At 41.5% G+C, this 16,769-nt stretch overlaps 1 protein-coding gene across 5 annotated transcripts in view; it reads left to right on the top strand.

The window, feature by feature from the left end:
* MAML3 (mastermind like transcriptional coactivator 3) overlaps positions 1-16,769 on the top strand; it is a 242,391-nt gene that overhangs the window by 157,079 nt on the left and 68,543 nt on the right. For all 5 annotated transcript variants that reach the window (XM_064416545.1, XM_064416544.1, XM_064416546.1 and 2 more), the window contains one exon: positions 520-2,004. In XM_064416545.1, the coding sequence (XP_064272615.1) occupies positions 520-2,004 (1,485 nt within the window). The remainder of the gene's footprint in view (positions 1-519; positions 2,005-16,769) is intronic.

Here is a 16,769-nt window from a genome sequence, read left to right as displayed (position 1 = left end):
CACATTTCAATATAAGTAGTCAATCAATTATATTTCAGTTATTTTTTAAGAAGCTTCTAGAAACTTCAAAAAAAATTCAGAGTGATTAGTAAAATTTAATGATCCCTTTTTTCTCTTTTTTAAATTCCATTTTAAGACTCCTCACTGTGTTAGGCACACTGTTTAAATCTTATCCCTGTATTAGGCACTAAAATGTCAAATTAGTCAACTTGCTCCCTAAATTTCTTGGAAGTTAGCACAGATTCAGCTTGGAAAGCACAGACATATTTTACAGTTCTGCTTTCCTAGTCAAGGGAAGGTTTGGTTTGGGAGAGGGGGAGGTGTTTGGTTGTTTGGAGGTTTTTAGACTGTGTTTTCAAATTGATCAAGGCATAAGAATGAAATCAGAGAAAATTCCTAATTGGTTTTAAAACTTATTGTCACTGGCTTGATGAGGAGTCTCTTGTCACAGTGCCCATGAGCACTTCTTTTGCATCTGCAAATGGTTAATTTTTTTCCTTTCCTCTTCTTTTCTTTAAGCTTCAAGAGACAGTCAAAAGGAAGTTGGAAGGCGCACGTTCACCTCTCAATGGAGAACAGCAGAATGGAGTTTGTGATGGGAACTTTTCTCCAACCAGCAAGCGGACACGCAAGGATGTGCCAGGCATTGAGGCAATCAACAGCTTGCCCATTAATTTGCCTTTGCCTGCTGTTTCTCCTCTTCACCAGCTTGACATGAAAGCTCCTCTGCTCCTGCAGAACAGTGGAACCCACAAGAGTGGTGTCGAAGACTTGGGTGAAAATGGTGGGCTTTCTGAGATAAAGCTCCCTGTTAATGGCTGCAGTGAGCTGGATGATAGTTTTAACATCCTGCACAACAAGGAACTAAAGCAAGAGCCTCTGGATGACTCCAACTGCATAGACACTTCTGAAACATCTCTTTCAAATCAGAACAAGCTCTTCTCAGACATTAACCTAAATGATCAGGAGTGGCAGGAGCTTATAGATGAGCTGGCAAACACCGTCCCAGAAGATGATATACAGGATTTGTTCAATGAAGACTTTGAAGAGAAGAAGGAGCCCGAATTTCCCAGGCCTGCCACAGAGACTCAGGAGAGTGCGAGCGTAAAAAGTGATCCATCCCATTCTCCATTTGCTCATGTTCCATTGGGGTCTCCCCAGGTCAGACCATCTTCTTCTGGTCCTCCATTTTCCAACATCTCCTCAGGCTCCAGCGTTGCTTCTGCATCCAGCGCACCGCTGGCCCCAGTCCCTGCTGGATCACCAGCAAACTGTGTTGTCCAGTCCCCTCAGACTCCCAGCCAGGCCCACACTCCTGGACAGACACAGGCGCGCTCTGGGAATGGCTTCCTCATGAACCTGGCATCGGCTGTGGCAGGATCGGGGCCTGGGCCGGTGGCCCTGCCTAGTGCCGACCTGTCCCCAGCTGAGCAGCTCAAGCAGATGGCAGCCCAGCAGCAGCAAAGAGCCAAGCTCATGCAGCAGAAGCAGCAACAGCACCCAAATCAGCCCTCAAGCTGGTCACCAGTGGGGCCTCCATCTAGTCCCTATGGAGGACCCTTCAGTGCAGACAAACCAAATAGTCCAATGGTATATTCTCAAGCCTTTAACAACCAAAACCCTATAGTGCCTCCTATGGCAAACAATCCCCAGAAGACCACAATTAATAACTACCTCCCTCAAAATCACATGAACATGATCAGTCAGCAGCCAAATAATTTGGTCACAAACTCCTTGGGAAAACAGCCCAATATGCTTTCTTATGGCAACACCAAACCTCTGACGCATTTCAATACGGAGCTGAGTCAGATGATGAGCCCAGCAATGGCAAATCCCGGGAAGAACACCATGATGCCGTACATCCAGCAGCAGCAGTCCCAGCAGACGCAGATGCCAGCTCAGGTGGCACACCTGAGCGAGGAGCAGAAACGCCTGCTCATCATGAAGCAGAAAGGAATGATAAATCAGCCCATGGGATATGCAACGCTCCCTGCCCTCGGCCAGGTAAGTGTGAGTGCACAACACCTGGGCAACAAGAGGCCGATACAAAGGCTTTGTGAAATGGGCACCTCTTTTCCAGTCGCCTCCATTCACCTCCTCTTTCTCCTGGAAAGTATGGAATGTCATTGCAGATGCTTCTTGGATTTTTCACATGGTATTGGAGCCTGATTATTTTAAGAAACTACTAAAATTATGTTGCATTGTACTTCAGAGCTGTTGTTAATTCACTGCCCTTTCCCTGTGCCTCTTATGATGCGTGCTTGGGGCTACTCTGGAAATTTTGGGTCAGAAGTCACTCATCCTTGGAGGGTTTATTTCCTTTTTTTCATAATGCAAGACTTGGTGGTTGTGGATCCCAAACCACTGCATGGCTTAGTTTACCACAGTGTAATTAGCATTATAACAAAAAGATGGAGCAGTTGGTCCCTTCTTCTCAGGGTAGAGATCAAGCCACCTTTAAACAGCATTTTTGGCATTTTGGCTCAGGGAGCAAAGGAAGAACATTTTGGGTTCTGAGTGCCTTTGGTTTTAACCGGAAAAAGTGCGAACAACGGAATGCTTTTAGTGGTGCTTGGACTATGATGATGAGATGAGATGGATTATTCTGGAACTTTCAAGCAGCCTTTAGCAACCCCAAGTATTTTGTCTTTCAGAAAGGGGCTAAAGCCAAGTTGGCCTCAGAGCCTTGGCATCAATGTCTCACATGTATTCCATGCTAAGCTCTGGTGCAGCAGTTGTCAGGCTTGGAGAATACTTTGTAATTAGCTAATAACCAGTTGGAATAGTGGTTACATCAATGCCCTGTCACCTCCTGGGTCAGCAAGGTATTTTTAGCTGTGCAGCCCCTGTAAAGATCTGCCCACTCGTGTCATGGAAAGGTTCAAGAACAAATTTTCTAAATGTTGTATTGAGAGTTTAAAAATGGATTAAAGTTAATAATAAATTCTCAAAGTAAGTGATGCCTTCACAGAAGTTATGTGCCACCAAAACATGTCAAGAAGTCTGATATACACTAATAGTGTTTAATACACTAATATAATTGTTGGTTGATCATTTTAGCATAACAGTTTTTCACCAAATTAGCTGTTTCCACACCACCTACAAGGAATACTTCATTCTGAGCATGGTTTAACTGTGACTCACACTGTAATGCATGTAGAAATACAGCAAATTTTGTCATTCCTTCAGCTTATGGAGTTTGGGGATCAACCAGTAAAGAGAAGTAGGAGCTTTACCAGGTCAGAGCACATCACATATTATTTAAAGTTAATTGCAAAACAAAAAGAAATGTTCATCTGCTTCCTGGTTTTGGTTCAGGATGTATGGTGACAGCTTAAAGGTTTGTATTTTTATATTAATTCTGCTTGCTTATTTTATTAGACATAGATGATCTAGATCCTCTTCTTTTGGGGAAGGCTTATCTAGAGAAATATTGCAATAATAACTTAGAATGCAGACTGTAATTGTAGCTACAGATTTGTCATTTTGTAACTAAGAGGCAGAGGATGCTTGGTCATGCTGCCTAATGCTTTATTATTTCTTTCTTTTGCTTTTGTGAAATCTGCTGAACTTAAAGACCCATCAAACAGCTGAGAGGATGAACTGCCTGTGTGAAAGAGTTAATGGCATCTCCTCTGTTTCATAAGTCAAGAAATTAATATTAACATTTCTCTGCAATTCCATAATATGAATGGGTAGCCAAGGTTTCATATATCTAATCTCATTCAGTTCCTCTTTTTTTATTTATTTAATGATTAGAGATCATCTGACATGTACATAAGTGCCTTGGCTTATTTGCTGTGTACTGCTGTAAAATACCTAATGTGGCTTAGTTCTGTGCATGTGTATGGATACTAATTAAAACCCATTTCTGCCTGAGGTACTTCTGTTGTAATAAGTAGCATTCTTATATGAACTCGTTGCTTCAGTTGTTGAGTGTATTTTAGTGAGATACACCATTGTTTTCAGTCCAGCTGGGGCTTTGCAGATGCTCTGTGGAAGTCAGCTGTCCATGACTGTCTGATTAATGTGTCGGTGCTCTGGGCTTGTGTCAGCATCACTGCCTGCTCTTGAAAAGAGAAGAAGCCTTTCTGCTCAATATGTGTGTGAGTGGTTGGGCAGGCAGGGTGCTAAATCAGCAGCCTAGCTAGCAGAGCTAGAATCCAACAGAAGCAGGGCTTCTCTAAAGGATCTCTGCATTGTATTGAGACTCTTCTTGTCAGATGTGTTAGTCCTTTGCTTTTCTGTGGAGATTCAGGACTGGTACTGCCACTGTAGCCCTCAACAAACTCTTCCTGGGTGACCCATGTGCCCCGAACCATTAAGTCCTATATCTTATTTTACACCTTGTTTCTCTTCACAGGAGCACTGGTTGGGGTGTTTTTACACAAAGCCGATACTGGTTTGGATTTTTGAGTCAGGAATTTTTTCAGAGGTGGCCTGAAGGTAATTTTGATGGGATTTTTTTTCTGGAACTGTTAAAACCATAGGCAGATCCTGACCCATCTATATCCAGCAAAACTCATGGTGGATCCTGACTCGTCTACCTAGTCAAGACTCTTTTCTACTAATATTACCTCATACCTGACTGTTCTCCACTTGGTCGGACTCACACTCAGGATTCCCTGCTCTCTGCCTTGCTCCATGTACCCTGATCTGCCCTAAACCCAGTTGTTAGTTTGTGAGTATGTGGCAGGTGTTGCCCTTTTTTGCTCTTGTTTTTTTCTGGGTGGTTCTTCCATTCTTACTTAGGTGGGGCTCATAGGCTAATCCAGCAAGTAGATTTTCGCAGGGCTGGCAACTTGCTTGGTATTTGAGGGGTAGAGATTTTCTTCTCTTCTGGTTCTCATGTCATAATAAAAGAAATCAGTTCCCCACCAAGATGCAACAGTGGCTTTGTTTAGACTTTTTATATTATTTTAGAAATAAAAGGAAGAAAATCTTAACCCACCTCCTTCTCAAAAATTATGCTGTTTTTTAAGCCAAAATATTCCATTAAGTTTTTGAGATGTATGCAAGGTTTTATGGGAGGCAATTTTTCTCTTGTTCCTCAAACCAAAAAGTAATTTCAAACTGAGGAAAAGTAAAAACGTTTTCTTTGGGAAATTTAGGAATAATTAATTGTGCTTTTTCTTAGTTCCAGCTGTTCTATACGAATGCATAATGGTAAGGAAAAAAAGCAGCCCAAAGGAATAACTGTTGAATGGCTGAGGCAAAATTTGATGTTTGGAGCCAAGTGTGAGAGGGAAAGTAATGAGAGGTCAAAACAAAACAGGATTCTCCGTGGGCGTAAGAAAAGTAAAACTAGACTGCAGCTATTTGCCTGCATGGAACTGTAAGAATGCTGCAATTATTTCCTAATTAAACCACTAGTTATTTTGTTTAAAATTGTAGAGATGTGAATGAAGGCGAGAAATTATACAATCCTGCAGGCATATCTTCATATTTAATTATCTGTCCTTTGTTTTAATCTTATACATTCAAGATCCATCATCTGCTCAGTCTGGTTTTGCATGCCAAAGATAAAGGGGGACCTGTGTCCTGAGAACACTTTCAAAACATAATCATCATTGTCATTTAGAAGTGAAAGGGTGTGTTTCTCTCTGAAGTGGTAAAAGAGATTTTACACTTTTTTAAAGGTTATCTTTGAGATAGTAAGACAAAGCGATTGTTGATGTTCTGGAATTTGGCCTTTTCTAAAAGCCTACCTGTAAGTAAAGAAGAAAGATTTGTATTCACTGCATGAAAGTGTGACAGAGAAACAACTGTCGTACCAGATTTTAGGGGAGACAGGCTGGAATGGAAATGAAGGAGATAGTGAGGATCACTTGCTGAGCAGCCTGTAGAGCTATAGTGAATGCCCGTCTGTGCTATGTTTGAGTTGTAGACACTGCTTTCCACAAGCTTAGCGTTTAGATGCTCCCTGGAAATCAGTCTCTGGTAGACTTTTAAGGACAGATGGGTTAACAAAACATGCTCAGATGGATTCTGACCATCTTACCAGGCAATTTGTGAACATAGCATAGCCTCCTTATCATGCCTGCTGTCATCTGCCCATTGTGTTGTAAAGAAGGCCATGTTAGCATGAATCACTAGAAACAAACATTGGATAGCATTTGGCTAAGATCTCCATGGCATAATCCTAAAAACCATTTTTATTGATGTTTCCTCATTTTGTGACCTGTGGGTGTGTACTTATTAAAGTAATACAAACTTTGTTCGTTTCATTTAGCAATGTTTTTTCTTCAATATCAAGTTTTCTCCCCAGCCTAGACCTTGCAAAATCAAAGTATAGGAGCATTGCTCCCATGCCCCAACTAAACCACTCATTCTGTTTTAAGGAAATGGGAACAGAATGTCCAGGGAAGTGGTTGATTCACCACCCCGGAGGTATTTAAAAGACATGCACATGTGTGGCCCTAAGGGCAGTGGTTTAGTGGTGGACTTGGCAGAGTTGAGTTAAAGGCTGAACTCAGTGATCTTAGAGGTTTTTTCCAGCCTAAATAACCCTATGATTCTATTAATTTCTTTGGTGAAACCTACTGTCCTGAAACCCTGCTGACCAGTATTCACTGTTAAATCCTCCAAGTTACTGCTGGCAGAGAGCTGAAACCAGTGGTTCCATTGCTTTGCTAGAGAGTGTGTCAGAACAACTGGTCTTTTCCACTTTATAAAACACAGTTGTAGTGGCAACTCTTTGATTCATAGAAATGTCTCCATTTGTTTAAGATTTATAAAAATACATTGTTGTGTGATTTTCTTCTTGTCAAATTTCTTGAAGACTTATAGTGGTCTTATTCACATCTGTAAAGAAAATGTCCTACGTTATTTTTAGAAGCAGATATTTTGTATTATTGACTGCACAAAGTGTATATTAAATGCCCTCTATTTTACTTCTTTTCTTTACACTTCGTACATGATCTAGACTGCTACATAAAGAGCATTTTGTCCTGCTATTTAGCAAGGTTCAATAGTTTAATGATTAAATGTGTGCTAATCAACTCTCCTTCAGTTTTACTCATTACAACTGCACTTGTGAAGCACTGTGGTTTTGAAATGCCTATAGCCAGTAGCAGCATATTTTTACATAGAGTGCTACCCTTTCCTGGTGGGTTTTTTGTGCCATTTTTTTCCTGAAAGTGCAAGTTAGCATCATCAGTTTTAGCTTCCAATCTCATTACCCGTTCTACCTCCTTCCAGCAATACCAGCCATAACCAACTTCTTACTGTCCATGGGCCTTTGTAACTTTCTGTTTATTGCAAACCAATAAACTGTCCTGTTTTCATGTAGGCACTGACTTCAGGTCATAAGTTAGATTTTGTTATTTTCCATTTTTATTTTAAGAGAAGACTTATTCCAAAGACAAAGAGAGCACTTAGTCTATTTAGCCTTTAGTATCTCGCTACTGGTTGCCAGAACTTGCAGAGCACTTGTCTGAGCATTTTGGTTTGACTGACCTGGTTCCTTTTTTCCAGCCTGGGATCTTGCAATACTCAGCCATGATGCAGATTGAATCATAGCTTGCCCTTAGATAATGTTTGAGTTTTAGATTTGTGCTTGTGTAAATTTTGTTTTGTAAGTCATACGTGTCCTTAGCTTTACCTTTTCCTGGAGTGTAGACACTTAGACTTCTTCTTGCCCCTGTATTTATTCATTTCCCTTCTACAATTCCTAGGTTTGCCAATTTGCTTCTCAACATCTCAAAAACATTAACCAGACCATAATTTTACAGGAATGTATATTCCTGTGTTTAAATTCATAAATATAGAAGTCTAAATGCCTAAAACAAAAGTCAACTCATGCCTCACAACACTGCTGGTTGGAAATATTCAGAAATTCTAAAATTGTTTTAAAATCATGAACTCATAAAATTAATACATATTAGGGATAAGGTGGTAGTTATCTTCCTGTTTTCTGAACTCCTAGGATTCTTGACTTCCAGCTGTTCTGTATCCATCTGGAACAGCAGTTTGTTTTTTAGAGTAAAGCTTTGATTCTTCCTTCCACTTTTGGCTTCAGAATATTAAAGTGAAGGGAAGACATGTGAAATTATGAATCTTATAATGATAAGATAATGTAATACTGGGGATTTTCCTTACCACCATTCCAATCCAACTTGTTCTTTTACCCAATTGTACCCTCAAGGTTCTGGTGCAACTCCAGACCTCTTTCTTGGAAGCTCCCCTTTGGCTGTGTTTGTATTTCTATGGTGTCACACGGTCCTTTTAGAAAATACACATCACAAAATGAAATTACATTGTTTCTAAGTTACAGTCCATACTGAATACACTGCACCAAATTTCCACAAATTGCCACAACCTCGCACAGGCAAGAAGGCTGTGAATGCAGTGGATTTACTGGGCATTGTAGTTTGCAGCAGTGATAAAATCAGCAGCAGGTCCTGGCCAGATTTAACAGAACAGGTCCAATGCCAGGAAGATCTCTCTACTTCATCTCTTTTTCAGAGGGACAGGGAAGGTTTCTCTGCCCAGTCTTCCAGGTCTCATGCTAATCAATGAGATTGGTGGTCAGCTTTCCCTTGCTGGTAATGAGAGCCAGGCAAGTCTTACAACTCATTTTGGAAGAGAATAGGCTTTGCTGGAAAGGCTGAAGGAAGGCTTTGCAGTTGTCCACCCATTTTCTCTGGCACTGTTTTGGATCTGAACACACTCAGACCTGTCTTATTTCCACTGAATAACCACGAAAAAGGGGAATGGGTGGGTGTCCTTATAATTTCTAAAGATCTGAATGTAAACACATAAATCAATGAATGATTAGCCTTCATCAGGTATATAAAAATGGACTTCAGATTATTGAGATCTGGGGCCCTTACTGCTCTATGTACTGATTATAAGAGATGAAGCAAACTGTCTCCTTTCAGCAGCATTTCTAAGCCTCAGTGTCATTTCATGTATCTCTGCCAACATTAGATTTAAAATTGCCTTTTGACTATTCTGTTCTGCGGGAAACAAATTGTTAGCAAATCCCTTTGCTAGGAAAGCCTTTTCTGGGTAGTCCGGGAGTTTATTTTTCAATTTAAGCATAGTGTCGTTGTCTTTCCCACCCTTTGTAAAGGGAACAAGAGACTGGATTAAAAATTAACTCTTTCCATCTTTTTCCATCTCCCTCCATAGCAGGGGCATATACAAGCTGAGATTTAATTCCAAGAGAACTTGAAATTTAGTTTTTTCAGTAGTATTTCAAGAAGACTTTAATACATGGCAATGCTTTCCCAACTGCTCCTTCAGGCAGTCCTGTGCACCTGAAACAGCTGCTAAAAAAACCTAACATCGTGAGGAAGAAAATGTAGGCGTTTCTGCTGTGGTGGTGCTTTGTGGAGGGTGTCAGAGCCACATGTCAGAAGAGGCAATGCCCACCTCAGAGGTGTTGCAGCTAATTAAAGAGGACACATGGTGACAGCTTCATTTTGGGTAGCACTGTGAAGAGGTCTGAAAATCAGAAATACCGCATTTGGAGTGTCCACAATTATCTGTGCTGCTCCATAAGGTGCAAGAGTGGCAGAAGAGGAAGACACAGAGGGAACTCTAGGAGACTAAGCAATGCCAGAAAGAGAAAATCCCTGCTCTGTTGTAATCCCTGTGTTCCTTAAACGACATCCCTCCATCCCCCTGCCTCCCCAGGAACATGTTGATGGCACTGAATGATTGTTTCTCCCAGGAGCATGAATACATTCCAGCTCTTTTACTTGAGGAGAACATCATAAAGTACTGACTAACGTTCCAGCTAGGAACTTAGGACCAAGTAAGGCTCATATTTTCAAAGGAAAAGTAATAGCCCCATCTTTAGGGGCTCAATTTTGCTCACCCTTCTTTACTGCACTTCATGGCTGAAGCTCAGCAATGTTCTCAATGTCACTGTGTTTTCCGGAGTTGCATGTGGAACCCAACAGCCCTTTTAAAACTTGTGTTTACATACTCCTTTGTGGCTAGTATAGCTTTTTGGACACATATTGCCAGGATAAAAAATCCCTTCTCTAAAGCAATATGACTTACAGCCTGGTTGTGCCACAACAGAGGGCTAGCCACCTGAGCCCAGAGCCGTGATACCAGGACCAGTGTCAGCATCCATTCTCTGAGCTCTGAGCTCAACATCTGCCTAACCTGTGTCTGTGTGAAGGAGTGCTCTCTGATGGTCAGTCTGTACTCCCTGGATGGCTAGGATGTTCCACATCAGCAGCAAGGTGTACCTCTCACTTCTGACTTCCTATTTTGTCTTTCATTTTATCTATGTGGATCCTATTTCTGATGCTCTCCAAAGCATTTCTAAATGTTCAAGCCTTATGCTACCTAGAAGCATTATGTTACTGGTATGTGTGTTCCCTCCTGCAATGTGTGTGTGTCCATAGTAGGAACACTTAATATCTCTTGAAAGACTGCCCAAGTAAGTGGTTAAGTGCAGATTTGGAGTCCTTTGCTCAGGACGTTCTGCCAAATCCCAGCTGGTGCATCTAATTTGCTAAAGAATGTGGCTTCTGCTCTCTCAGCAAAGATTTCATTCCTCATGGGCAATGAGAAGCCTGCCCTCTTTATGTTAATGTTCACCTGCTTAGTGTTGTCTGTCAAACAGCCAAATTTGTTAATAATAAGAAGAGCAGATCTGTTGGTCCCTATGTTCTTTGCTCTCTTGTTGCATTCTGGAGTCCTCCCACTCACTCCCCAGCCCCTTTTTCATGTGTGAGAGGAACATTTTTTATGCATTAGCCTGCAAGCGTATCTTACACATCGGGACAAAAACACCCATTCTGTGGCAAAACAATCTTCCAAACAAGTGCTTCCTCATTTTCACCTGGTGGGAGCTTGTTAGCAGCTCTTCCTCTACAGTAAGAGAGGAGCTGCCTAGAGAGGATCAAGTATCAAGCAAGCCCAAGTTTAGCAGTACTGTCACAAAATCTTGTTTCCTCTATCTCCTTTTCACTTGTGTTTCACACTTGGGCGGTATTAAAGTTGATTAGTCACTCCAGAAGCTTTGTCTTTGGCTCATGCTAGCACCCTTCTGGAGAATCTTTTCTGTCAGATTTCTCACTTCTGGTTAAAATCTGGTTTGAAAGACAGGTAAACCTATAAGATGCCTTTTGTTTGCATATACTGTTTGGAGAAACTGGAGAAAAGTCAGTGTCTTTGAAAAACAAAAAGAAAAAAATTTGAAAGTGTCTATCTAGAGAGAGTGTAAGATCTGTCCTGAGATGACTCCTCCTGTTGTGACATGACATTCCTTAAAGAGTTAACATCCTGAAAAGAATCTGAATTTTTGTACATGGTATTGCCTAGAGAAAGAAAGATTCCTGAGACAGCCCAACATGCACTTTCCAGGGAATTATTTTTCCAGTGTGTATTTATTTCCCTCTGAATCCAGCAGGCTGGGGGGGATTTTTTTGTTGTTGTTGTTGTTTTGCTTGGTTTTGGGTTGGTTTTTTTTTGCTTGGTTGTTTTTTTTTAATCTGTCTTACATTATTTGTCTACTTCTTTTCTCTCTCCCACTACTCCATAAGCCATTTTTCTTTTTCTCTGTCTAAGTTCCCTGCTTAAGCTTACCTCCTGTTTCCCCTCATCCAGTTTTTATCTCTGTTTCCCCTCCATACCCATTTAATAGCACAGGACCTTTTTTTTTTTTGTATTGTCACTGTTCACAGGAAAATACTGCAGACACCATGGCTTTCTGTGATCTGTATACCTCTGGCAAATGGAAATAATATTAAATATTTGTTGTCATATTAAATGGCTTTTTAACAAGTCATGGGACAGGTGAAGAAGTGGGGAATCTTAGCTATAATCTCACTAATGTAGTAGCACCATTCATCAAATAAATTTGGCCTCTATACTTGCAGTCTGACTGCTAATCCATTTTAACCAGAATTTCAGTGTTCCAGACTATGGAACAGCTTCACTGGATCAAGATTATTTGCAATGTGCCCTTATCACAGATGGCTAAAACAAAACAAAATATGTAGGAATTTTCTATTGTTAAGTGGCATGGGACATGCACACCCTAGAGGATTTGTCTATGGCAGGAGAATGCAGTAAATTAGAGTTACAAACCCTTGCAGTCTTACAGATGGAAAAGCGATTTTAAGTGATTTTTTTCTGGAGAGTAACTTTTAAACCCTTCATATCATGCGAAACTGGTCCCATCATTTGAAGACAACTTCACTGTTCTCATAGACATGTGCATAGAACAGAAGTATTTAAAGCCTTTTAAGACATTTCTGGAATAGTTACTGTGCATATAACAAACTACACAATGCACATGGATGTATAGTAAAATTTAGTGTATGTGGTCACTCTGACGATGTGTTCACTTTATTCATCTGATCATATGGGGGTTGCTAGCCCAGGATCAAGGAGAATCATTTCTGTGTTTCCCCAAGCACCTGCTCACACCCCCCAGGTAAAAGACAACATAATGGGGAAACTGTATGTACCAAAAAGCTTGTGTGTCTGAAGTGAGTGCAGTTCTGGGTGTCAGTGGGAGATGTCAGAGATTTCTCACTATGAGACAAGAAAAGTCACCAGCTGTGTCTGTGCCTCTCTAGAAATTTCTCTTTGCACTTACCCATTCCAGTACCTGGTTTGCAAAACAGTACAGAGGTTACATCCCCAGTCCTTCCCAAGGTGCAGACAGGAGTGAAGACTGCTACCAAAACAAATATAAATCTTTGACTCAGGTTGCATAATGGGTGGGCTGTTTCCCAAATTCCCTGCTGAAAGGGACACGGGTGTCACCTGCAGGTGCATTTGCACGAAGCCTACTTTGGTTGGGTATGGATGGTGTGTCAGATGCACTGAAAGCCTGGGATTTTTGTGGTAATGGAGCAGTGGAAAAGGTCCCACTTTGGCAATGACTGGGGGTCAGGGAGGGGGAAAACCACAGGTACCAGTGCAGCCCTTCAGGAGAAAGCAGTCTGTGGAAAGAACGGGGCCTTTTTGCCTTTCAGTAAAAGCTGCAATGCTCACACCATGCACAGCAATACAGCATTGTTGCAGCAATCCTGCATTGTTTCCCACTGCAGCTGGCCCGGGAAAGGTGAATAAAGACCAACAGAACCCTTATGCCTTATTATCCACTCACATGTCTGGAGCATCCTGCTTGCCTGCTCTGCTTTCCAGCTACTTGGCAAGCATTGTGCCAGAGGGGGCTCTGGCTTCTGGGCAGCACAGGACAGAGTAGAGTGGAAATGTCAGGGCTGTAAGTTAAGCAGAGCTCCCAGCTTTGTGCTTCCTATAGCAGACAGCAGCTGTGGAGTGGCCAACACAGGCCGGGAGCTCTCCTGGGTGTATTCTGGCATTGCTCTTTCACCAAAGGCAGCTGATATGTCTGCTTCTGCCCAGGCTCTCTGCTTTAAGTACAGTGTACTGGGTCAAAAAACCCAAAACCTTAATATCAGTAAATAGGCTGGTTTATTCATGCTCCTGAGGAGCACATTCCTCTGTAAAAAGCATGGACTTTGGGAAAATCCTCACGGGTAAGTCTGAAATGAGTGTACTAGAGAGGACACTGAATGGCAGGGCATTTTTTTTCAAGGTGGTCTTTTACCACCTCTTATATTTCTCAAAGAAAAGAACATAGGTTATTGTGATTGATTTTCAGTTAATTGAGAATACAATACATGGTCTCTCTTTCCCTCTCCTCCATTTTTCTTACCTATTCTACCACTTTTAATTTCCTATTAATAGACTGTGCTTTTCCTTTTCAACTTAGTGAGAGATTTCTCACCTACACAACCTTAGTCAATGGGAGCACTTACATAAGGACTGCACAGTGTGCCCCTGTGCATCTTAATGAAATTGGAGAAACGGTGGGGTTTTCCCCCCCCTTGTTTTTTGGAATTGCATTCTTCTTTCTCAGAGACTTTTTTTGGCCTCACAAAATTAGATCACAGCTTTGCAAAAAACAACCCACTGTGATCACAGCTTCATGGCACAATGCCTGTGCTTTCTTGAATGTTGTTCCCATCTCTTCAAGATTAAGTAGGATCCAGTGGGTTGGACCTTTGATCTGCATAATAAAAGGCAAGGAGGTAGTTTGTAAATCCTTCATTTCCATCTTTATTCTTTGCAGTTTGGGACCTGAAGATCTGAAATAATTTTTGCTTGCTGAGAGGAAACTTTATGTAATGTGGAGATGCTATTATGATAATTAGTGTTGTTAGGAAAAATCAATGTGTGTAAGTCATCCAACAGCAAGCAATGATCTTCTCACAATCAGCAGCTTATCATGCATTGCCAATGCAGGAAGGCTAAGACTATTTTATTCAGATAAATTTATCATTCATTTAGTCAGTAAATCATGGTGCACCTCATGATAGTAATTTTTAATGTGACTGCATTTTGTTAAGTTTTAATCACACACAATAGATTTTATCTGACAATGAGGTCAACCTGTAGTCTCTTCCTCTGTCATTTGAATCTTACCATCCCATCATGGGGAAGATCACAGTCACACCTGGGTGCCCCAGACTGCAAGGAGATAGGGACATACAAGAGGCACAGGAAGATTAGCTGTTTAGACTAATTTTTAACAATTGAGGCTTAGGTGAGGATTTACTCCTGGTGGAACAATAACAGATTGTACTTGATGTATCTTTGTGTCTGAGTGTAGCTGAATTTGTTTGAAAACTCTTTGCATGAGCTCTCCAATGAAACTTTGGATCTGACCAGTTTGAGCCTAGGCTGCAGGAGCACCTTTAATCCACTGGGTACCCTGGGAGGGATGTAACTAATGCTGCTCTTCTGTCTGCATTCCATGGTGAACTTTTTCATTGGAAAAAACAGTCAAAGATGAGGCATAGAAGGGAGGCAGGGAACCTTTGTGGTTTTCAGTGAGAGACAGGCTTTTCAGTGTCTTCATCTTGAGTCTGAACTCTGCTGTGACTTGCTCATTCTTAAGCTGGTAGAAAAAGCCCTGTTGTCTTCCACTATGACAGGGATGTGCCCTGGATCTCCCTTCCAGCTTCAGCACAATTCTTCAGGTCTTGCTTTTGTTTCTGAGTGGCTGTAGAGTGTTTCCATTTGCTTTTTATATACGTGGTTTGACTTGATGTCTTTCCCCTCTGAAGCAAGCTATGGATGACTTTTTCCTGCTGATTTCCATGTGTTTTGGTAATCTTCTTTTGCCCTACACACCACCTTGCACAGGTCTGTGTTACACAGTTGGGTCCAGGCTTATTAAACCCCTGGGGCAGAGACCTGAATTTCCTGTAGGTGTTCCTGTGCTCCGTCTAGCACAGGAACTGTCATATGACCACCTGCATAGACATGGTTTTCGCTGCTCCCTTCCACTGGATGCAGCCTTCATGTGAGATCAGTACATCATTTAGAGAGGTGTTTGAGTTCCTTTGGGATGAAAGGTCCTATGGAAGTATAAAATCCTCATAACGTCCCAGAAGGCTGGCCATTGATCTTGGAAGACCCATTTAATTTCTCCCTCCAGATCCCCTGATTTCTTTCTTTTGCTGTTCCTTTGAGAGAGTGACAATCTCATCAAAGTGATGACCCTTTCTCTTACTACAGTACTAGAGACTTTTAATGCCTTAAAAGGCTTTAAATATTTCTGTTCTATGCACATATCTACGAGAACAGTGAAGTTGTCTTCAAATGACGGGACCAGTTTCGCATGATATGAATTCATTCAATTCATTGTCCATGAATTTTGCAGGAGTTTTTTCCTCCTGTATCAAAAGCTTGGCATGCCTTGCATGTACTGAGGCTGTGACTCGCCACCCTGTGATGGCTTCTATGTGGAGCCTGACCTGCTCTTTCTAGGTCAGACTCTCTCTTGTTACACTGCTGCAAGTCAGGAATATTCATTGGATAATGAACTTATGCATTTTAGTAAAAAAATGTGGTCATTAGGTTGGTAAATGGAAATTGAATAAACCTTCTCTGATGTTTTGTTTAGGCGGTTGGGGTTTTGATTTGTTAGTATTGAAGAGAAGAGCAACCTGAAAACATTTTGTCTTAGCAGGTTTTTAGTGTCTCTCTCTGTGTCTTTCTGTGTCTCACTAATGCAACTTTGCCTACAGCTTCATGCATTAGCAATGCAAAGCAGATTTTGAAAGCCAAGGGAATCCAGGCTCTTTGAGATGAACAGTGATTTTAAAAAGACAAAAATCTAGAAAAAATAAAGGTTGTTCAAGTGACATACGGTGTGACAGTGACCCTACTGTAAGAACAGATGTACAGAGCTAATGGTAATCCTGCACCAGAGCCAGATAACATTCTGAGGTTATGAAATCAAAGCCCAATGCTTTGGCTTAGCAGAGAATTAGCACGTGGAGCCTGCCTTAGCTCTGGAAACAGGGCGATTCAGTTCTTAGTCGTGTTGCATTTGGGGCTTTCAGCTATGGTAGCAGCAAGATCCTACCTCATCCTGTGCAGGAAAATCAGACCCATGTAGTTTGACCAGGGAACAGAGTGTATTTAGCAAAGCTCGAGTGTTTAGATGGATTTGTGGAGAAGGTGTATACTCCCTCTGATAATTAGTTCTGAGAAGTTCATGTCTATTACTGCAGAAACAGGTCATACACTGCTTCAAAGCTGTGGGGCTTTAACCTGGGGAATAAGTGCTGGTGTTCAGAGCAGAGTACTGGAGCAGAGGCAGCAGCAGTTGGTACCCAAGGGATGTTTTGGAGCCTTTTTCACACGGGGACCCCCAGAGATAACCTACAGCAAAGTAAGCTTCAGGTTTGCACAAGAACCTCCTCTGCTCACAGAAGGTTGATATCCTTTAATGACAGAAGCAAATCCCAAGT

The sequence above is a fragment of the Passer domesticus genome, chromosome 4, assembly GCF_036417665.1.
Source record: "Passer domesticus isolate bPasDom1 chromosome 4, bPasDom1.hap1, whole genome shotgun sequence".
Lineage (NCBI taxonomy): Eukaryota > Metazoa > Chordata > Aves > Passeriformes > Passeridae > Passer > Passer domesticus.
This window is presented reverse-complemented; position numbering and strand designations above follow the sequence as displayed.